Below are 24722 nucleotides of genomic sequence, written 5' to 3' on the forward strand. Positions count from 1 at the left end.
TTTTTTCAGAATTTAAAATTAAACCACGAAACTTATATATTGCTCTACTCTTAAATATTGAGCTTTTCCTTTTTGGCTAGGATCCCCCTTGAAAGTATTACCTCAAGTAATACCTGTCAGGATTTTTCATCTGAATTTCTATCAGTCTCTTAACTCGCTTATATATATATATATATATATATATATATATATATATATATATATATATATATATATATATATATATATATATATTCTCCACATACAGTACTGTTTCGCTGTTTCATAGTTAATCAGTGCGGCTAGACAGGCAACTGCCTCAAGCCAGGATCGAAACCCAACCGCCCAAATGACAGACAAGGCTTCTCACCATTACGCTATATGGCTGCTGCTGTGTGGGTAATGAATTAACGATGTTTTGACATCGTCCAAATGCCTCCGCTCGATTTGTTTACACAAAGAGCGTTGCTTAATACGCTAATGGCAATTTGTATATCACTTCCCAATATGGTCAACCCAAGATAGGGAGCATTATATATATATATATATATATATATATATATATATATATATATATATATATATATATATATATATATATATATAGAGAGAGAGAGAGAGAAACCATTCGTAATTGTGAATTAAAAATCAGTTTCAAAAGGAAAACAAACAAAATCAAGTCGATTGTACGATCGTTTCAAAGTCATGAATCGTTTTACTCAATATAGCTCTGGGATATCTATACCTATTGATATTATTATTGAGCTTATTATATATCTACAGTACAATGGCCACTGTTTTCTTTTAAAAGTATCAACACATTTACTAATACATTAAAATAAACTCTGCTCTTTAGACTCCAGGTCTAATTCCCCTCTCGCTCTCTCTTTTTTTTTATTTCGGCTGGCATATTGTATATTATGGCGCCCAGTATTTGTTTTTCGGCAATATTTCCCTCAAGTGCTTACGATCGATACATTCGATCGTCACCAGGAGCGATTTTTGTTGTTATTTTCTTTATTGAGGCTTGGTGTATTTATAGTCAGTTCTGTTTTTTTTATTTTTTATATTGGGTATAAAGGTGGGTGCGGATTGGGTAGGGGTGAATTATTTATTTTTAATTTTGATTTTCTTATTTTATATTTTATTTATTTAGTTATTTATTTATTGTTCGCCTGAGAAAAATATGACGGAACATCAACTACTAAGCGCCATAATATACAACATGCTAGCCGAAACAAAAAGAAAATTCTCGGCGAATGGAAAAGTTCCTCAACAAAATCGGAAAAAAGAAGAACTCTGTTGTGTTCAATCAAACGTGCTCGAATAATGATCTGCTGCGTATATATATATATATATATATATATATATATATATATATATATATATATATATATATATATATATTCGATCTCTGGAGGCAGTTAAGCTACGCTGATGAGAGGTAAAAAAAACCTCGAAACACGCGTGTACGTAGATTACTGTTTTAAAAATAATAAAATAAATAAAAAATGTTAAATACGTCTAAATTAAAAAGGGCGACTTTCTAAGTAAATAATAAAAAAAATGAGCTCCGAGGCGCTGCCAATATTAACCGTAGTTATCGCTTGAAAAATAACAACAATAACAAAATCTAAATTTATAAGCGATAAAAATAAACAGTATAATCAATCTAGGGATCATGGCCTAATGGTTAAGGCACCAGACTGTGGTAAAACATGGTCTGAGGTTCGATCCCTGGAGGCAGTTAAGCTACGCTGATGAGAGGTAAAAAACCTCGAAACACGCGTGTACATAGATTACTGTTTTAAAAATAATAAAATAAATAAAAAATTAAAAAGGGCGACTTTCTAAGTAAATAATAAAAAAAATGAGCTCCGAGGCGGCGCCAATATTAACCGTAGTTATCGCTTGAAAAATAACAATATATATATATATATATATATATATATATATATATATATATGGTAATAGTTTAATTTATGAGGCCCTTTAACATAATAGTAAATTTTTTCACCTGCAAGTATCCTATCTATGTTTGGTTGGTTGTTTTTGTTTTATGACATATCAACCCTTCGGTTTATTTAATGCCGAATCCAAAGATTTAAGAAATTTTTTTTAATAGAATATATTTGTTGTTTTCAAGTCGGTTTCTATTTTACTCATAGTTGGGACCCTAACAGGTACTACCACTCCGGGTCAGAGTAGACCTGGGAGCAATGGTAATTAAAGGGTGGCTCCACATTCCCCAAAGCCCGCAAGCTGGGGCCTCACCCCTGGATATAGTTTAAGGTCATATCCAGGACCTATATATATATATATATATATATATATATATATATATATATATATATACTAGCAATTTAGCCCGGCTTTGCTTGGGCCTTATGTACTGTTCATAACTTTACGTATATATATATATATATATATATATATATATATATATATATATATATATAAGTTAGACTCGTGTCCAGGTAACCTACATCTAAAATATCAAGTGTTTAGACCCAAAATTGGCGGAGGAGTATGTAGAGTCTACAAAGGTCAACTCTTTCAACTTTGACCTCTTTGCAGTCAAATTTTCGCCCCAAAACAGATTAAAAAGCTTGCTGTGTATCTCTATACCCTTTATGTAAAATTTTAAATGTTAGGCCTAAAATTAGCAGAATAGTTTGCTAGAGATTGCAAAGCTCAAATCTTTTGAACTTTGACTCCTTGGCAGCCAAATCTTCGCCCAAAGACCGAGTAAAAAGCTTGTCCTGTGTCTGAATACCCTTTATGTAAATTTTTCAAATGTTTAGACCAGAAATTGGCTGAATAATTTTGTAGAGACCTCAGAGGTCAAATTTTTTTCAACCATGACCCCAATTTTGACCCCTTAACATATATTCTTTTGGATTTCAATGAAATTAAAAACTTTGATCCATGTCTAAGTAACCTACATCTAAAATTTCAAGTATCTAGACCCAAAATTGGCGGAGGAGTTTGGTAGAGGTTTCAAAGGTCAAATCGTTGAATTTTGACCCCTTAACAGCCAAATTTCTGGCCGAAAACCGATTACAAAGATTTTTCAAAATCTCAATACCCCTTATGTCAATCTCGCGTCTGTAGAATGAAAATTGACAGAGTAGTTTGGTAGGAAAGTGTACACAGACAGAGAGAAAGACAGACAGACACACAGACTATTTTCACTTTTATAGATATATAGATAGATACAGTATTTCGTAGTACACTGTTGTATTGAATTAAATAACAGCAACCGATTTGAATCGTAATATAAAGAAAACGTTCGCATTTATTCATTTAGATTAATCAAAAAATTACAGAACGCATGGCATCTCACACCTCATAAACTTAAACCCTAATATACGAGAGTCATTCCAAAAGTAAAGTCTCAAATTTTTTTGACTCAAAAAGTTAAAGAGCTCCGAAAACGGGAATGGTACTGTTAAAACGACCTACTTTTTGTGTTCCGGAATTTATTTTCCTACAGAGTCACCACCATTCTCAATGCACTTTTGTCAGCGATGAACAATGGCTGTGCATGGGCGTCCAAGCGTGTGCTTTTTCATACAAGAGTCGTTCCTAAAGTAAAGCCTCCTATTTTTTTTAACTCAAAAAGTTTAAGAGCTACGGAGACAGGAATGGTACTATTAAAATAAGCGACCGTTTGTGCTACAGAATTTTTTTTTTCTACATTCTCAATGCACTTTCGCCAGGAATTAAATGACGCCTCTCTGTTTCTGACACACATCCATTACACCATCAATATCTGCAACAGAGAGATATCATTTTCAGGTCATGAATGGAGAAATTCAGTCATCATAACAGTGCAATTTATAATTCCCTCTGATTCATTCGATTGGAATAAAAAAAATAGGGGCCATTACTCTTGCAGCGCCTCTCGTATATGTGGTCTGCCAAATAGTTTAATGCAGTGCTGTGTGTATCGTGGCAGTTGGTTTTTCGATATTTACCCCTCACTTGAGCTGTTCAAGTGAGAGATAAATCTCTGAACATCAACATAATACACTAGAATTTAGTCTATTTTTTGTAGAGTTTTTCATCCCAGCATCCACAGGATCTGCCAAAAGATAAATCATAGGCGCTTTTGTCTCATTGGAAGAAAAGGCGGTGTTCTCTCTGTTAGGGTTCTGTTCCATGGAAACGTGACGATGTCAATAATATCTTATTTTTAACATCGTCTTGAACATTGCATCTTCTGTTTTTATATGTGGCTTGTTGTACTTTATACGGCATTATCACATTACCGGTTCTCGCCAGATAACCAAAGATTTTTTTTTTTTTTACAAGGTGGTCACCACTTATCAAGGTCCGGAAGCCACTCAGGGATAAGGGTTATTGTAAGTACAATACGTTAGTGTGGAGATTTAATAAAGTGTCTACTTAAGGGGGAGGTTCATCAGGAATTTGTTTACGTTGGACTTGAAGACATCCAGGTTGTAGTCAGGTGGGAAGCAGGCAGACGGAACAGAGTTCCACAGGCGTGCAGTTCTAAGAAAGAAGCTTTGTTCATGGAATCTACGTTTTTATTCAGGCATAGATAAAGAGTGGGGAAAGTTTTTGACGGTGGATTTAGCTAGACGGGTGTTTTTTGTAAATGATTGTTAAGTTAAGCAACGTTGAGCCTGGCCAGTACCAGATGGGTGACCATTTGGGAAGGCGAGGCGCTGTATGTACTGCAAGGTAAAATACCAGCTTGAGAAACTGGCACTTCTTATCCTTCTCTCGAGGGTAGATGGTGATGACGTCACGAGAGCAGATAATAATGACGTCACGATAAAAATACTCTTGATAGCCCTGGCGAAGCATCAAATATTCAGCTATGGACAAGATGTGAATTACACTACAAACTCGTGTAGTGAGTACAATCTCGGCTGCAGCCGCGCTGGCATTGTGAATTCAAACATGGCCGGAAGTCTGTGGAAACAGCTCCCTGACCTGGTCACCCCCCCCGCCCCTCTTCTGCCATTGATGAGGCATCTGTCCGTCAAGTTGAGGCTGCCATTTTGGAAGATCGGCGCATTACTATTCGCCAAATAGCCCAAGATATCAAGATTAATACAGGGTCTGTGGAAACTATCATTCATGACCATTTGCATATGCATAAGGTGTCTGTCAGATGGATTCCCAGGTTGCTCATACCATTCCAGAAGCGAGAACACATCGAGTACTCGAAGATGAATTTGGAAATGTGCCAAGAAGATGAGACAAAGTTTTTCAAAAGACTGATTACACAGGATGAAACCTGGGTCCATCACCTTTTTCGATAACATTTGCAAATGAATTTGTGTTATCGCAACAGCCGCTTACCATTGATTTCTCGTGAGCAGCGGCCATTGGTCTTCACTGGAATTTGAGTGTCAATAAGCCTCCCACTTCTCTTCGCACTTGTCCAGTGGGGATCTAGTCAGTGCTCTCTCCCCGGTTGTTGTTCTTGTTGTTGTTATTATTATTATTATTATTCAGACCTCTCCTATTGTAGATATGACCAATATTCTTCGGAAAATCCTTGATCTTTGAAGCTGCTGGTTTGGAGCCAGGATTGAGGGAAGTTCTCTAAGAATGAATCCCATCTTCTATTTTCAGAGAGACGTTGATCAACGAAATCAGAATTATTTCTTCTTCTTCTTCTTCTTCTTCTTCTTCTTCTTCTTCCAAGATCACAGGTTGTTTTACTGGTGGTACATTCTATTCTAGGATGCATACATTGCTGTGTGCATATGTAAGTTTGAAGCATTGGTGTGTGTGTATAGGTTTCAGTCTTATTGATGTGTACCTGTGTATGTACGTTACAGTCTCATCAAAGTATATACTTGACTACAAAAGTGTTTGAAGGAGATATTTCAATTGAATCAAGCAGCTATTTAACTTCACATGATCCATTCTAACGGTTCCTGGCAGGTGAACCAAATAGTTCCTGTCCTTAAGCTAAACGAGCCATTCATCATTGTCTACATGCTGAAAATGGAACCACAATTAAATCCAAAACCAACCACCACAACCACCATTTTGATAGTACACATTGCATGCTTGAGAGAAAAAAGGCAAACATGTTTAGTTTGTGAGGCCCTTTAACATAATAGTAAATTTTTTTTCACCTGTAAGTATCCAATCTATGTTTGGTTGGTTGGTTGTCTTTGTTTTATGGCATATCAATCCTTTTTAGAATATTTAATGCCAAATTTTGAAGAAAAATTTTTAATAGAATATATATATATTTTCAAGTCGGTTTCTATTTAACCCATAGTTGGGACCCTAACAAGTACTACCACACTGGGTCAGAGTGGACCTGGGAGCAATAGCAATTAAAGGGTGGCTCCACACTCCCCAAAGCCCGCAAGCTGGGGTCTCATGATTGGATATAGTTTAAGGCCATATTCAAGACCACTATCTATGTACCCATAAAGTTAAGATTTTTTTTTCTTTGCTCTGACATTGGTATTAAAACCCTACTTTTTCTATTTAAAAATTATTACAATGAACGTTGTAATATATTGAACTATGGATATATGAGCGACTACATGACATATATATATATTCTAGGTAGAGAGATATCCAAAAACGAAGACTAATTGAATTTCAACAAAGGTCGTTTATAGTGCTCAATCAAAAAGACCAAGTTATATATATTTTTTATTATTCTTTATGTAAATACAGTTATATCTTGCTACGATGTGCAGAATGTTTCGATCAGGCAAGAAAAATTCAAAATCAAAATTAAAAATTCAGAAATTAAAAAATTAAGATCCATAACCTCGCCCCATGCCAGTTATGGCTAAGTTTATCTCCTCTAAAATTAAAAATGGTCCCGAACCATTTTTAAATTCTGAATTTTTAATTTTTCTTGCGTATTATGATTGAAACGGTCTGCACATCATAGCAAGATATGAATATATCTACATAAATAATAATAATAATAATAATAATAATAATAATAATAATAATATATATATATATATCTCGTATATTTAGGCAGTATTCTAACAGAACCTGGCAAGAGAACCAAATAGTTTTTGTCCTTAAACTAAACGAGCCATTCATCATTGTCTACATGCTAAAAATGGAACCACACTTCAATCCAAAAACCACCACCACCACCACCACCATCATTTTGGTAGTACACATTGTATGCTTGAGAGGGAAAAGGCTAAACATGTTTAGGTTGTGAGGCCCTTTAACTTGATAGAAAATTTCTCTCACCCGCAAGTGTCCTATCAATACACCTATAAAGTTGAGATTTTTCCTTGCTCTGACATTGGCATTTTTCTGTTTAAAAATTATTAAAATGAACTTTGTAATATATTGAGTTATGGATATGTGAGTGACTACATGAGGGTTAACTAATTTACTTATCCCTTTAAAAAACGTGCGTTGATTAATTACTTATTAATTTTTTATTATTTCTTATTCAATGAGTATTTTTATTTCACTATTATGCTGAATTCAATTTATGCATAGTTTCTATATTCTGCATAATTGTGTAGAATTTAAAATCAAAACATTCTAGCACACAGAAAATATTTCTCACACTCTCTCTCTCTCTCTCTTTCTCTCTCTCTCTCTCTATATATATATATATGCGAGGGGCGTGCAATAAGTAACGCCCCTGACCCACTTCCAGTTGTCTGATCTAGCTGAAATTTTGCATGTACAATGATTTATATCTCTACGGGTTATGTGGCAAATCACAGCTCTGAACTCATTGTGGTTTCTGTTTTACAGGTGTTTGAACTGAGTCAGGTGTGAAATGGAGCCTGTTGAATGTCGAGCAGTGATCCGGTTTTTGTATTTGAATGGACGCACACCTCAGGAGACTTTTGATGAAATGAAAGAAACTTATGATGATAATGCCCCATCATATGACCTTGTAAAACGCTGGCATCGTGAATTCAAACATGGCCGGAAGTCTGTGGAAACAGCTCCCTGACCTGGTCACCCCCCCCCTTCTGCCATTGATGAGGCATCTGTCTGTCAAGTTGAGGCTGCCATTTTGGAAGATCGGCGCATTACTATTCGCCAAATAGCCCAAGATGTCAAGATTAGTACAGGGTATGTGAAAACTATCATTCATGACCATTTGCATATGCATAAGGGGTCTGTCAGATGGATTCCCAGGTTGCTCACACCATTCCAGAGGCGAGAACACGTCGAGTACTCGAGGATGAATTTGGAAATGTGCCAAGAAGATGAGACAAAGTTTTTCAAAAGACTGATTACACAGGATGAAACCTGGGTCCATCACTATGATCCAGAGACCAAAGTCCAGTCAATGCAGTGGAAGCACTTGGACTCACCACCTCCAAAGAAGGCAAGGATGAAGCCCTCCGCTGGCAAGGTCATGCTTACAGTCTTCTGGGACCAGGACGGAGCTGTGATGACAGATTTCTTGGCAAAGGATACCACAATTACAGGAGCCTATTATGCTTCACTTTTGAGGAAATTAAGGAAAGCTATCAAAATCAAGAGGCGGGGCAAGATCAGCAAAGGTACCCTCCTCCTGCAGGACAACGCTCTAGTCCACAACTCGCATGTTGCCAGATCAGAAGCATGGGTGTGTGGTTATGAAACCCTACCCCATCCTCTCTACTCTCTTGATCTTGCACCCTCGAACTTTCACCTCTTCCAAGCCATGAAGTTGTTTTTGAAAGGAAAGCGTTTCACAGATGATGCAGCCTTGATTTCTGAAGTCACGTCGTGGTTGGAGGACCAACCTGAGGTGTTCTACGAAAACGGTTTCCAGAGCTGCATCAAACGATGGGAGAAATGCATAACTCTGGGTAGTTCCTATGTAGAGAAAGACTAATAACTGTGCCAAGTTTCGTTGCTCTGCTGCTATGGGGAGTGGATCAGGGGCATTACTTATTGCAAGCTCCTCGTATATATATATATATATATATATATATATATATATATATATATATATATATATATACGAGCAAACAGTTAATAAAACATGTTAAAAAACACTTTGAAATGAGTTAAAAACATATTTAATCTGAAAAGGAAACACTAGCTAAGTGGATAGTCCTTAATCCGCGGAGTTTCGAAGAAATACTTTCCTTCTCATCAGAGGGTAGGAATTAGCAAAATGCGGGATCGGGTTTTGCATTTTTTTATTTTATATATATATATATATATATATATATATATATATGTATATATATATATATATATATATATATATATATATATGGACGCATATATATATATGTATTGCGTATATTTAGGCAGAATTGTTTTCATTTTAAGAGACATTGTTAAAGATATCAGAAATTTTCTGCTTTTCCATAACTTTTTATTTTTTCAATTTTTCGTCTTATCTTTTTTGTATATACCATCGATATATATACAAAAAAGATATGAAAAATTGAAAAAAAAAAATGGTATTACAAAACAGAAGCTTTCTGCTTTCTGTAACAATATATATATATATATAATCATCATACAGTCCATAAGTTGGAGCCTTGATGCTTTATCCTTCGGTTGTTGACGATTATTACCTTAAAGTTTTCTTGTTTTATTTTGATTATTCCAACTACTGTTCTCATCTTGATATTCTTACAACGTTTCAGCCGCTGAAAGCTCCGACCCTCTTCTGATGTATCATGTAAAACTCAAGAATCTTTCTGTGAAATCAGGAATCTGTACGAATTTCAGAGCTCTGTATTTAATTGATAGTACAAGTCTTGAATGATACACAATTTATATGGTAAAATTCAGTTCTGAGTGACACTCTTTTGGAGGTTGAAGGTTCAATCCTCAGTGCAGGTGATACTAAGAATACAAATTGCATATTATTTAGTCTATGTTTGATGGAACAAAAGTATGCTACCCTTGAGGATTAAATTTGTTCGAAATTCCATATAGATTTCTGAGTTCAACAGAAAGATTCCCAAGTCTGACAAGATTAACCTGAAGAAGGGCGGAGGTTACATCAGCCGAAATGTAATGTTGTAAAATTAACGATAAAAATGAAAACTGGGGTCCAAATAATAGGAATAATCCCAGTAATTAATCTTGACGTAAAAAATCAGAAAATTTTTTTTTTTCTTTTTGCAGCATCTCTCGTGATTCATACTCTTCGTCTCGTTCACCATCACCCCAACACAAGTGCAAAAGAAAACTCCGGTAAGTAAATGCATTTTCTTTATTCCACTACATATAAAACATATATTTTGAATAAGTAATATTATGTTGGTAGTCCAACGAAGAAGATTCTTTGTTTTGGCAACTCATATGTGTTTTAGAAAATGGTTGCGCAACCCCAGACGGGAGGCCCAGGATCTGTCACAGCAGAGGCACCGAAAGTTCCTAGTTTGTATCATTTCTCTTGATGTTCTGTGGTGCTGATCTATGGCAGCAATGAGCTTCTTGCGACGAGCATCTTCAAACGTGACAGCACCTTTGTGGACAATGGCTCACGAGTTTACTAAGGCAGGTGCTTGAAAACATAACATAAGAAACAGCAGAAGATGAAACGAAGAGAAAAACAGTATCAAAAGAAATGAGCAGTATATATCATTACCACTGCTGGTTTAGACTGGGACAGTGTCTTCGAGAGATGGATACATATACAAGATTGGTAACAGCTTCATTGGCATGGACTTATTTCTTTTCTTTTACCCACAAACAATGCATGTTACCATTTGGACGTCGTCACCGTCGTCATCGTCATCGTCATCGTCATCATCATCGTCGTCGTCATCATTGTCGTCGTCATCATTGTCGGCGTCATCGTCATTGTCGGCGTCGTCATCGTCGTCATCGTCATCATCGTCATCGTCATCATCGTCGTCGTCATCATCGTCGTCGTCATCATTGTCGTCGTCATCATTGTCGGCGTCATCGTCATTGTCGGCGTCGTCATCGTCGTCGTCGTCGTCATCATCGTCGTCGTCATCATCGTCGTCGTCATCATTGTCGTCGTCATCATCGTCGTCGTCATCATCGTCGTCGTCATCGTCATTGTCGTCGTCGTCGTTGTCGTCGTCGTTGTCGCCATCATCAGCATCGTCGTCATCATTGTCGTCGTCATCATCATCGTCGTCATCATTGTCGTCGTCGTCGTCGTCGTCGTCGTCGTCGTCGTTGTCGTCGTCATCATCGTCGTCGTCATCGTCATTGTCGGCGTCGTCATCGTCGTCGTCGTTGTCGTCATCATCATCGTCGTCGTCATCATTGTCATCGTCATTATCGTCGTCGTCATCATTGTCGTCGTCATCGTTATCGTCATTGTTGTTGTCGTCGTCATCCTCATCATCATCAGGCTGTCCTTCATAGCTGACTAGTGATGGTTTCGGTGCTTTATTCTACAATGTTGTAGCATTCCAGGCTCAGTATGGAAAGTTTCCTCACAAGAACTGCATGAGTAGTTACCAGGGTTGTGCCTTTGATAATGTTTTTTTTTTTTCAGACCTGGCCTTTATTTTTGCCTTTATTTCTGCCTTTCCTTTGTGAAGGCTACTGTGTCAGCAACTTCGGTCTACCGCGAGCGCTTCGCACTTTTTCGTGTTCATATTCATTGCCTTTAGGTTGCACTTTATCACATCCTTCATGCAATGCAAAGTTTCTGCCCCCCAAGCTTTTTATATCCATTTTCCAATTCTCCATACAATAGGATTTTTGGGATGGGATTGTTTTCCATTTTGGCCACATGTTCAGTCTATCACAGTTGTGTAGAGGCGAGTACAGCTTCTATACTGTCCATGTTGGTCCTGTTGAGTACTTCAACATTTGGTACAAGATCGTAGCATTTAATTTTCATAATTTTTCTTAGGTAACACTGTTGAATTGCTTCCAACCTTTTTATGTAGTTCCTGTACAAGTGTGTAGGTTTTTACTGAATATAGTAGAGCAGTTAATACCACTACTTTATAAACTTTGCATTTTATTTCTAGTCTAATGTCGTTCCTTTTCTAGTTTTCCAAACAAAGCACACGCATTCTGGATGCGGCAGCTTATCGCCTTGTGTGCACAGCCGTTGATAGTCAGTGTACTTACCAGGCACTTAAAGTCTTGTACGACTTTTAATTCCTTACCGTATATCGTGATCGATAGCTATATTGTCAGGTGATAGCTGGTATATTACCGTGGTTTTGCCTGTATTTATCTGAAGGCTGCTTAGACATAAGAAGCTACTATTTGGAATCATATCTAACAGGGGAGTTGAGCCACGAAATGTTTGTTCATATTCAATTTAAACTTCTGCAGGTTACTACAGTCAGGGAAGCAGGAAACAGGGACAGAATTCCAAAGCGTAATAGTCCGAGGGATGAAACTACTAGAGTAGAAAGCTTTCTGGCATCTAGGAATCTCAATAGTGAAAGGGTGAGATTTTCGATCTTGTTGAGTTAGTCAGGAGTATGTAAATCGAGGGGGCACTAGTTGTATGAGTTCATCAGAGCACACTCCATTTAATTACTTCTAAAACAAGCACAGAGACACAACACTGTGATGATAGGATGGGTTTAAGATAATGTTGCTACGTGGAAACCCTTTTAGTCGGATGCATTTGTCTTGGACTATCTTGGTCTATATAATAAAGGGGAGGGGCATAAATCATGTGTATGTAAAATATACTGCGGTCTCTTTACATGTATGTATAACAACAACGTCCGGTTGTATAAAACATCTGGTTTGTGTACCTGTGTGTGGATATGTGTTTACATATTAACAAACATATATATATAGATAGACATTGAACAACACAATATAGATATATAGACATTGAACAACCCAACCTTCCCATACACACATATTTATAGTTTCCTTCCCGATATAGGTAGGATTCTAACAGTTTCCTTTTCACTTACGTAGGGTCTATGATCGTTTTCTTCTTCTGCATTTTCCCTTTTAATATCCTGAAGATGTCCCCTGCAATAAGGGACGAAACGTTGATCACCATTTTATAAATTCATTCGTTTTTTTCTTTTTTTCAAAACAACATATTAACAATCAGCATACGTTTTGTTATCGTTTCATCCCCTCTTCTTTTTAAAACCTTGGACAAGCTTGTTAATTTCATAATCTTTTATTTTTAAATTATTCTGCCGGTGTAGCAATTACACCGTTATCTAACTCTTTACGCCCCTCCTACTCACGAACCAACTTATATTGAGTGGATCATCTCATTCCATATCCGGCCCGACTAATAGCCGATACTTGACTGTCCTCCAACTAACTAAACTCCACGCCCATATCTAAAACTATCTTTCTAATTTATTACGTCATCACCTGATGGTTTTCACATAATCCATTTGTTATTGTTCCCACATTCTAACTGACCTCTTGATTTCAAGTTCCTCTTCCAAGTGAAAACACATTTGTCAGAATACAATTCCATTCTATCAAGTTAACATTCCTCGTTAGCATTCCGATGCATATTTTCTAAACATTCTATTTTCCTAACATCAATAACGATCATGAAATAATAATACAGCTTACTTGGTATCCCTCGGCAGTGCCCTATATAACACGCATATATTTTTTTCAGCGTTTAACCCAGTTGGATTTTCAATTCCAACTCAGACGGACGTGAAACCTGCCGCTTCATTTGGATCAGCATGGAACCGTTTCTTAATATTTGATGTTCAATCTTTTTGCAACTTTTGCTTGCTTCTTAACGATACTTTTGTCGCATACAGTCCCCCCCCCGAAATAAAGACTTCTGTGATGTCACTAAAATATCTCCCTTCTGTCACACATCACACACACACACACATATATATATATATATATATATATATACACACACACACATATATATATATATATACTAGCGAGGGGTACCCGGCGTTGCCGGGTGTTTGGAGGTGTGTAAGTAAGTATGAGGATTGAACCTGAACCGTTGAGGCAAAGTTGTAAATTAAAGTGTGAAAAAAAAAGTGCGACGTTAACCATTGCCCCACCGCCAGATGCTAACGGAAACACGCTAGAATTTATTTAATTACTTGGATTTAGCAGGTGCTCATTTTAATGAGTTAATGAGGTCAAGTTTGACTGCAGGATTTCATTTACTGCTGAACGCTTTTTTTCCCCCCAAGATGTTAGAGGAAAAAGACTAACCCACATGCGGCGAGCGACAAATATTGAATATTTATCTTCCCGAAATCGAGCAAATTAAATAGACAGGCGAGCTTCGTTGTTAACTGTGAGATATTACGATTTACATGTGATATAAAAAGTTGTGAAGCGACCGACCGCTTCTCTGAAAGAAGCCTTTTGTAGACACACAGAAAAAGCGAACACACGTACATAAATACATTTTCGCTTTTATATTTATAGATGTCAAAACATCGTTAATTTACTACCCACACAGCAGCAGCCGTATAGTGCAATGGTGAGAAGTCTTGCCTGTCATTTGGGCAGTCGAGTTTATCCTGGCTTGTTGCCTGTCTAGCCGCACTGATGAGCTGTGAAACAGCGAAACAGTACTGTGTGTGGATGACTATATATATATATATATATATATATATATATATATATATATATATATGATAAATTCGAAATCGGGACCCCATGATAAGAAGCCTAAACCTGTACCACCCGACTATTTCGCGCGACTTCTGGATTATCACGTTTTTTATGTCGATGTTATTTATTTTTTTTGTTTGTGATTCTTTTTGAATAAATTAAATTTTTTATACAAAAGTGCATTTTTACCTAAATACGAGTTATATGTATGTGTATATATATAGAGAGAAAGTGAGATAGATAGATATAGATAGTAGTTGGAAGCCTGGCGTTGCCTGATCATACAATACGCTTAAACATACGATTTTAATTTATGCAGATTGCGTATGTATTATTATAGAATTATTCCTCTGTTGATTACTATATATTACGAGAAATATATTTCCCGGTGGATTAATCCGCAAAATAAATAAAATAATAAAAATAATAACGATAATGTCATACATCAAATGTCTAATATTTGAGCTTGACGATGAATGCCCTGGAAAAGTCACTTCTGATTAATGTTTAGTTTTAAAATAAGCAGAAGAAATGATTTGCGGCGATTTTAAATAGTGCCTCTTCTTTTATCGTAAATTGAACTCATGAATAAGAAAAAATTAAAATAAAGTGGTGGGGTACACCCAGACTTGAACAGGCGATTATTCGATCTGTAGTCAAATGCTCTATCATTGAGCGATATTCCCAGATGACAATAAATCGGTCTTTTTTTAAGAAGAAATGATTGGCTGAGATTTTTTTTATTTCCCTTCGCCGGTATAACATAACATAGTCCCCTGTAAAAATTCTGTTTTATCTATAAGAGAAAATACTATTTTTAGATCAGATATTTTTCCATTTTCAATACTTATCAGATGGTATTCTGTACGAAACATATCTAAGAACACTGCCAGACATATAAATTAGCTTTGCGTTAATTTGCAGTAGATAAGCTCAGACACAGAAAATGACTTTTATATAAGAGTGTGTGTGTGTATATATATATATATATATATATATATATATATATATATATATATATATATATATATATATATATATATAACTTGTAAAAGACAATTCATATCTGTCAGTATGCTTCCGTCCGTCCAAATGAGTTTACTGATACGTGGCAGATATCTAAGTATATATGCCAAAACAGCGAAGCCCTAACCCCTCCTGCAACTCTCCCCCAAACCCAAACCCCTCCTGCAACTCTCCCCCAAACCCAAACCCCGACAAATTCTCATAAAAGACACACATGCAATAACAAAATAACAATCTTTCCTTTTACCTTTTTTTTTTTCATAGGTAATTTCTATAGAAAGCCCTCGCGCCTGTCACGCGATGAATTCTCTAGTAATCATGTTTTGTTACGTTCAAATCCTCGCAACAAAAAAAAAAAAAAATACATAAATTCATCAAATAATCGGAAAAAATGGAGGGAAAATGTCGGAAATACTGAATTAGTTGGGAAGACAAGATATCTAAAAATGTCTTGGCTCGAAGAAAGAGAATCTGGGACAAAACCAAAAGAATACAAAATGTAGTTCTTTTTGTTCTGCTTTTACTCATTTATGCACATGCACATTTGTCTTTTTTATTACTTCATTTTTTTAAAGGAATTTAATATTACCTTCAATACTGGACAACGCCGGGTACATCTGCTTATATATATATATATATATATATATATATATATATATATATATATATATATGAGAGAGAGAGAGAGAGAGAGTTCTAATGATAAGGCTTTCACCAGACTTTAAAATACTTTCACTGGACCCATAAAGAAATTTATCCAGGAACATGCCCGACCCGGATATCTACTCAGCTATGCGGATTACCCAATATACAGCCCGGATCTTATTACCTCACTGCTTTAAAGAATGTTCATCAAGGATTTTACCACGCAATCTGGATCTACAATTTTCATATCGTTTTCTTCAAATCCTCTTGCTACATGACTTCTGATTAATTAATTATTTCGACTTTTAATTTCCATGTCTCACTGACTTTAGCAAATAGGGTATATACCTTTATAAATATTTGCTAATATTTTCTCATCTGATGAGATTGTAGGCATCCAAACCCTATAGGTTAAGGAGATTAAATTTCTAAAGTATTCTTTGTCTTGCTTAGATTAATAAAAATTCTTTGATATGAAACTCAAACATTTCTGTTCGAAAAGGTTTTTTGAAATTCATTGAATCACTACAATTAAATATATATATATATATATATATATATATATATATATATATATATATATATATATATATATATATATATATATAATAACTTGATTTGAGCCCCAAACATTAAATGTTAAGCGGTCATAATAGGGGCCAAAGTTAAAAAAAAATTGACTTTTTTTCTTTTTTTGTTCAACATACACCTCCAAACACCCGAGCAACGCCGTGCTTAAATGCTAGTATATATATAGTTTTTATATAGTCATCCATATACAGTATTGTTTTGCTGTTTCACAGCTCATCAGTGCAGCTAGACAGACAACTGCCTCAAGCCAGGATCGAAACCCGACCACCCAAATGACAGCCAAATCTTCTCACCATTACTCTATACGGCTGCTGTGTGGGTAATGAATAAATTCTGTTTTGCCACAAAGACCGTCACTTAATACGCTAATGGCAGTTTGTATATCACTTCCCAATATGCTCAACCCAAGGGAGCATTATAGTTATCCACATACCGTACTGTTTCGCTGTTTCACAGCTAATCAGTGCGGCTAGACAGGCAACTGCCTCAAGCTAGGATCGAAACCCAACTGCCCAAATGACAGTCAAGGCTTCACACAATTACGCTATATGGCTGCTGCTGTGTGGGTAATGAATAAACGATGATTTGACATCGTCCAAATGCCTCCGCTCGATTTGTTTACACAAAGAGCATCGCTTAATACGCTAATGGCAGTTTGTATATCACTTCCCAATATGCTCAACCCAAGATAGGGAGCATTATATATATATATATATATATATATATATATATATATATATATATATATGTATATATATATGTAAGTAAATTCTTGGTACAGCAAAATGGAAGGAGAAATTTCAGAGGAAACATAATTTAATTTAAATCAAAAAGATCAAAGAAACAAACAAACAAAAAACGGGCAGGTGGAATTGTTAAAATTTCCTGAAGGCCTTATCGTCTGACCCTCTGAGAGGAAACGTCAGAATGATACATTAAAAGCTAAGAATCGAATGAGGAAAGAGGGAAATTGGTTTCAGTTGGAAAACCAGTGAGAGAAAAAAAAATATATATATATAATTCTCACTGTTCAGGTGGTTTTAAATCAGTAAATATTTCCAACTGATGTTTCAAAATCTTTTGTCTACACAAATTTATAGAAGTATATATATATGTATATACTTCTATAAATTTGTTTTTGTGTATTGGTATGCATACTAAAATCCATTTTTCTGTTGATTTAAAAAGAAAATACATGATTGGCTGATATTTTATTATTTCTCTTCGCCGGTGTAACGTAAAATATTCCCCTGTAAAAATTCTTTTTATCTATAAGAGAGAAAAGACTATTTTTCAGATCAGATATTTTTCCATTGTCGATACTGTACAACACATTTCTAAGTACACTGAGAGAAATATGAATTACTTTGTGTGAAATTTGCAAAAGATAGGCTCAGACGTTTCGGAACCTATAGGGAAGAAACTCATACACAGACACAGAAGGTGACGTTTATATGTATATATATGTTTTTTTTTTCCATCGTTGTATACTAAAAACCCTTTTTTTCTATTTATTTCGGTATTTATTTGCTTCCTCATGAAGGCAAATGTGACACAAGGTCGTTTCCAATGTGGGGGGAACCAGCTCCCCCGAAACAAGGGCGAAATGGAGGCACTTTAGCAGTATCCCACAATAGTAATTGTCTCAGTATAGAGGGCCTCTCTCTAAAGGACCAACTAACCCAACTTCAGTGTAGCATCAGAACACACATCACACACCAAGCGTCGAAAGAAAAAGGCGAACCCTTTTTCTTTTAAAAAGAAAATACATATTTGTTATATATGGGTCCTGGAATTGCTAATCTAGCTATTTGCATATTCTTTAAAACATTCATTTTAATTAATTCCATATTAGTTTTTTTTCGGGATTACGTGTAATTATATTCATGCAGATATTCTACATGATTTATACTTGCGTAATATTTGCGTAAAAAACTTATAATAAACACAGTAGCAGTAAATATGTCTTCATCGTGCAGTGATTGCCGTCAAAGGAAGAAGTAAATCGTAAGCTAAACGTTTTGGTTTCAATTCTCGGTGATGGTGCACAAGTCATTTTTTTTTTTTAATCATTACTATGCATTGGGTCCAATATAATATAATAATACGACATCTGCCTTAATCAAAATATCATATTTAAGCGTATTTTACGACCAGGCAATGCCGGGCGGCTTACTAATTGGACATATTTCTGATGCAACTGGAGTAGAGAAGTGCAACTCCAGAAATGTGGAACGGCTCATCAAGAAGTTGTTTACGTTAGACTTGAAGACTACCATATTGCAGTCAGCCGGAAAGCAGGAAAACGGAAGACAATTTCACAGGCGTGCAGTTCTAAGAAAGAAGCTTTGTTCATGGAATCTACGTTTAGGTTCAGGCACAGATAAAGAGTCGGGGGAATTATTGATAGTGTTTTCAGCTAGACGAGTGTTTCTTGGGAAAGTTTACATCATCACAGTGCTGTCTCACTGATTACCTGACTTTCATTAACTCTTATCTTCGAGTGGCATTTGAGCGTTAATAAATGGTGACCTTTAGTAAAAAAGAAAAAAATGATTATGCAGACAGTGGGTGCTGTTTTCATAGAAAGGTTAGTTGTCCATCTGTTCCCAGAATACTGTGGGCGACAAAATCGTAAAAGACGACATCAGAAATGGAAGCAAGATCCAGCACGAAGTCAAAGCGATGGCCGAATTTAGGGTCATGCACGTTTTGCGTGCCCTGTGAGAGTCTGGTCACCCTTGAAGTGTCCACCACTAGACAGTTAAAAGTGTATCCCTGATGGGTTGCATCTATGGTCCCGTGAACCAGGATTGCAACAAATGCAGCCCAGAGAGGACATAGGTTTACATTTCTCTAAATCAGTGGTTCTCAACCTTTTTTTACTCATGGACCCCTTTTCCCTTCTTTTTATCTTGGTGGACCCCTTCATAACTATTGGTCATAAGGCAATTTTCTATTTTTCACTAATATAAATTTTGAGGTTTTAATAATCAAAGAAATATTATATAATTAAGCTTTATTTTTAAATGAAAACTAATTTAATGCAAATAAAGTATTCTACGACAACTATAATAATTATGATAAGTTTTGTTATGTTTTGCCTGTGGACCCCCAGAAATATTCCATGAACCCCCAGGTTGAGAACCCCTGCTCTAGATGAATGAAATTAAGAAAAGAAAACCCCAGTACAAATATTTGAAAATATACAGCTGTTTAAAATCAGCAGACTTACCCAGTAGGGTGGACACCAATTATGTATACAGCACAATCATCTTGACACACCGGTTCTCGCCAGATCCTCGAAGTGAAGCAACATTGAGCCTGGCTAGTACCAGATTGGTGACCATTTGGGAAGACGGGGCGCTGTCTGTACCATGAGGTAAAATACCAGGTTGAGAAACTGGCACAGTCTATCCTTCTCTTGAAGATAGATGGGCCACTCTTCAGCCGTGATAGGCAACCCAGCTAGCGATCTATGTTACGTTTTTTTTTATGAATTATATATGCTGCATGCAAATGTCACGTGATTTGTGCAGTTTAAATATCAATAGGAGTTATTAAAAGACACCAAATGAAATTTAAGAAAAAAAAATTTAAGGGGAGAGGATAGCCGGTATCTGCAAATTCCGGATAAAGCAAGCAAGTAAGTATGTAAGTAAATGCATATAGTAAAATATATATATATATATATATATATATATATATATTATTAAAAATTGATAAAATCCGACGATGTGAAAATAAAATGGAGGTGGAGAGATCTAGAAGCCCAACGTTTTGCCTATCTTATATGGGCTTTCTCAAGTGGGATAGTCAATGACGAGAGGGTTAAATGTTTAGGTCTATATATATACTAATAGGGGGTAGTCTTTATATAAATTAAACATTTACATACATATTCGAAATGCCATGGTCTAACCTATCATAACAAAGTGGAAAAGTTCAATAAGTTTGATTTATTCAAACAAGGAAAATAGTTCCAAGATCCCATTTAAGGGAATGACCAGAAGAGAAGTCAGTTTTGATTAAGTAGGAATATTTGTATTACACAGATGGATCCAGATGGACTAGTAGAAGTGACCCTGACTTGCCGCATATCTGCCATAAAAGAGTTCACTTTGTCTGTCGTGTAGTTTGAAAAGTTAAAAAAAAAAAACATGTTAAAACTTTAGGAAACGAGTAGTGATGGGACGAGTCCAATATTTTACCCAATTCCGATACAATTACTGACTCCGATTCTGATTTTCCATGAATTTCTAAATATACAGTTGTTTTCTCTTTTTGCGCGGGCGAATAAAGTAGCCGGATTATCTCAAAAAAAAATAATAAACAGCAAAACCCCATATGTCCCCAGAGCCATAACTTCTGTAACACTAGAAATTATCTCCTTTTTATTGCTTTGAAACATTTCATTGTTATCAATCGCCTTCCCTGTTTAACTTAGACGAATAGACAGGAAAGACACAAGGAAACGTTAGCTGAGTTTCTTCAAGTTTCATTGTACAAAATAAACTTAGAAGAGAGAGTCTATGAGCATATACTCTTGTGAGACTAATCTATAGATTTTTGTTTTATTGGTAGTTTAAAATCAATAAATATTTATCATTTTGTATTATTTGGATTCATCAGACTACTGTTCTCATCTTAAGTGTGATTTTCACAACGTTTTGATCAGTGTAACCTCGAACCTCCTTCAGGTGTACCTTGTTGAACTCTGGAATTTGGATGGAATTTGGAGCGGAACCCTTTATTTACTTCACGGGGATAGCGTGCTCTTGTTCCATCAGCCATGACTGGATAGAGGTCCTAAGTAATTAGCAATTGTATTTTTCGGTCGCCCACACTGAGGATTGAACCTTCAACTTTCAGAAGAATATCAATTTTTACAATTAATTTTTCCAAGTACACTTTTTACGATTTATTTTTCCAATTACTCTAACGATTGCGCCACAGGTCCTTGAAGGTTTCGCTGGAAATTCCGTCCAAATTCCCGAGTTCGACAAGATACACCTGAAAAAGGTCGGAGGCTACATCGACCGAAACGTTTTGAAAATCACACTCAAGATGAGAACAGTAGTCCGATGAATTCAAATAATATGAATAAGGAATCCTCATCTCAAAAATGATTTATCGTTTCATTATGGAAAGTTAAGTTTTAAACTAATAAAATAAAAAGAATCGTTTTTGGCATCGGGAAATACACACAGATTTTCCGATTCTTGATTAATCATCTCAACATTATCGAACTCACAACCTATCAGAAACAGAATAATTGATCATTCAATGTCATAAGTAAATTCATCTTAATAAGCAAAGTGTAAACCAACGAATCTCATTCGTTAAAAAGAATGAAATCTACTGACTGAAAAGAAAATGAAGAAAAGAAGGTATTAACCTCCTTCCAACCATAGCAAGATATAGTACAATGTCGCAAGGTGGAGATTGTAAACTAGTGCATGATAAGTAACACACTCTAGTCCTGCAAAAAATGCTTGAGCGACCCTCTTGGCATTCCCTGCCAGGGACGCCTCTACCAATTGACAATAAATCAAACCCTTTTCAAAGAGAGATGGTAAAGCCTTGGGTGGGGGGTCGACTTCCTAGGACAAACCAGAACAAATACTTCAATCTGAGAGAGCAGGACCAGAAAGAACCAGAACAGTCCACCTGCTATTCCAATATAATTACCGATTCTGATTCTTTATAAATCTCTAAATATCTATCTATAAAGTTGTTATATTTCCTGTTGAATTTCTACGGTTCCAGGTGAGAATTGTCTGAAGATAGCGGTTTCAATCCTACCCAAAGCCAGTCAGAGGCTTACTTGGCCAAATACGTGGTGAGAAGACGACAACTATGGAAGGCAGTAAATAGCAGTTGAAGCAGTCCGGAGATTCAGAGTTCCTATACTGTCACGGTTATCACCTGACGAAGGCCAGAGGAATAGTTGGCCGAAACGTCGTGAAACAACTAAGAAAAGATAAGGATAATAGTCCGCAATAAATAAAAATCAATAAATAATACTCATCTCAATGAATTCCAATTAAATAATATATATTTAGTGATTTGTTATGTTTTTATAAATAAGCGATCAATAAAACAAACAAATTAAACTTTTCATGCACACATGCGGATCTGTTTATTCTCTTTATTGTCACAGTTGGCTGTGATTGTCGTATTTGGTATAGGAAACAATTGACATGTGCTATCAATTACTACCACGGTGAGATAGCAGGATTGGTCTTGATTAAAAAGATAAAAAAACGAACGCATCTTTCTGCTTATAGATTTTCCGAGATAGCAAAACCCCGGATTTCCCAAGAGGTCGTAACACTTATGACACCTGAAATTATCTCCATTTTATTGTTTTGAAAGATTACAGTGATCATTTCATGGTTGTCTATCGCCTTTCCTGTTTAACTTAGACGAATGAAACTTCTGAGGCAGTAAAGGCACAAGTAAACGTTCGTTAATTTTCTTCAAGGTTTTATTGCAGAAAATGGACTTAGAAGAGAGAGGCTAAATAAACAAATAATTATTTCCTTTTTAACTTATTTCCTTAACGTAAGAAATAAGTGGCTCAGTCTGGCAGAGATCAGAATAATATATACGGAGTGGGGAATGATAGAATTGTTGCCATAGAAAAGACGACATGATTCCATTTCCGTTGGTTAGCTGTGTGCAAATCCTAGCATCGATAAGAGCCTTCTATTATGCCTGAAAGTGACACAATGTTCAACGAGTGAGATCGGAGATGCGCCACTGTACAACTCATGCTCTCTACTGATCCAAGTTATGACAACATGACCAATTTCCACTCTGAAAATGCATCGCTGGATTGACACAAATAACAGGGGCGTGCCCAGGGTGTGGTTTCAAGTGAGGTGATTTCACATCTTCGAAGTCGGCTTTGCAGTCAACACCAAAGTGTACCTGGATGTGCTGAAGAGTGTGGTGATCTCCTTGTGCCATCAGGTGGCCGCTGATAGATCCTGGGTGTGGCAGCAGGACTCGACATCGGCCCACAAGTCCAAAGAGACCCATACTTGATTTCAGAACGAGTGCTACGACTTTGTACCCTTCTCTCACTGATTCCCTCCTTCCCTGACTTGAACCCGCTCGACTACTTCGTTTGGTCATACACCGAGAACATCACCAACATGACCTCACACAACACTAAAGCCAGCCAGTCATCTCTACTACATAATCAACTTACTTGAATTGATGCTTTCAGTAAAAGTTTTTAAATAAAGCTGTAGTTTTGTTTTCTTTGGATCGACACTTTTATTGTTCCATCATTATTAGCTGTAATGGTACCTATTTACAATGCCTCCCCACAGGACAGAGTTAGACATCAGGGTCGTTTTTTAACGTTGAGAAAAGGTACAAAAATAAAAATTGTCTCAGTCGTGAAGGATTTCTCCTCCACTGAAAGAGAACGAGAAATGGAAGTATCGCATCTGAAGAACAGATACTACACTTTGAAGAAGTGTTGAAGAACAGATACTACACTTGGTATTTACAATGCCTCTCCACGGGACAGAGTTAGACACCAGAGTTGTTTTTTAACGTGGAGAAAAGGTACAAAAAAAAAAAAAAATTGTCTCAGTCGTGAAGGACTGTTCCTCCACTGAAAGAGAACAAGAAATGGAAGTGCAGCATCTGAAGAACAGATACTACACTTTGATCTTGGCCAAAAGGCCAAGTAGATTTTTATTGTATTTATTTGCTTCCCCACCAAAGCAAATTAGGCACAAGGCCGTTTTTAATGTGGGGTAAAAACCAGCTCCCCTAAAAGTAGGCAAAAAGAGGGCACTTTGGCTACCAAAAATAATGATTGTCCCAGTATAGAGGGTTTCCTCTCAATTGACTGGGACAAATTACCTTTAGTGCAGCATCTGAAGAACAGATACTACACTTTGAGATATTAAATCCTTTATTCATGTTAAAAATACATTGAAAATCAACACTGAACAAAA

The 24722-nt window shown here is 36.2% G+C and overlaps 1 protein-coding gene and 1 pseudogene across 1 annotated transcript in view; one reads left to right on the plus strand and one right to left on the minus strand.

Annotated features, from left to right (window-relative positions):
- LOC145269055 (uncharacterized) overlaps positions 1-24722 on the plus strand; it is a 688318-nt gene that overhangs the window by 75599 nt on the left and 587997 nt on the right. The window contains exon 2 of the mRNA XM_080124656.1: positions 10066-10134. Within this exon, the coding sequence (XP_079980782.1) occupies positions 10066-10134 (69 nt within the window). The remainder of the gene's footprint in view (positions 1-10065; positions 10135-24722) is intronic.
- On the minus strand, positions 24242-24456 carry LOC145269955 (U2 spliceosomal RNA; annotated as a pseudogene).

The sequence above is a fragment of the Euprymna scolopes genome, chromosome 45 (genome assembly GCF_053919585.1).
Source record: "Euprymna scolopes isolate OS-2025 chromosome 45, ASM5391958v1, whole genome shotgun sequence".
Lineage (NCBI taxonomy): Eukaryota > Metazoa > Mollusca > Cephalopoda > Sepiida > Sepiolidae > Euprymna > Euprymna scolopes.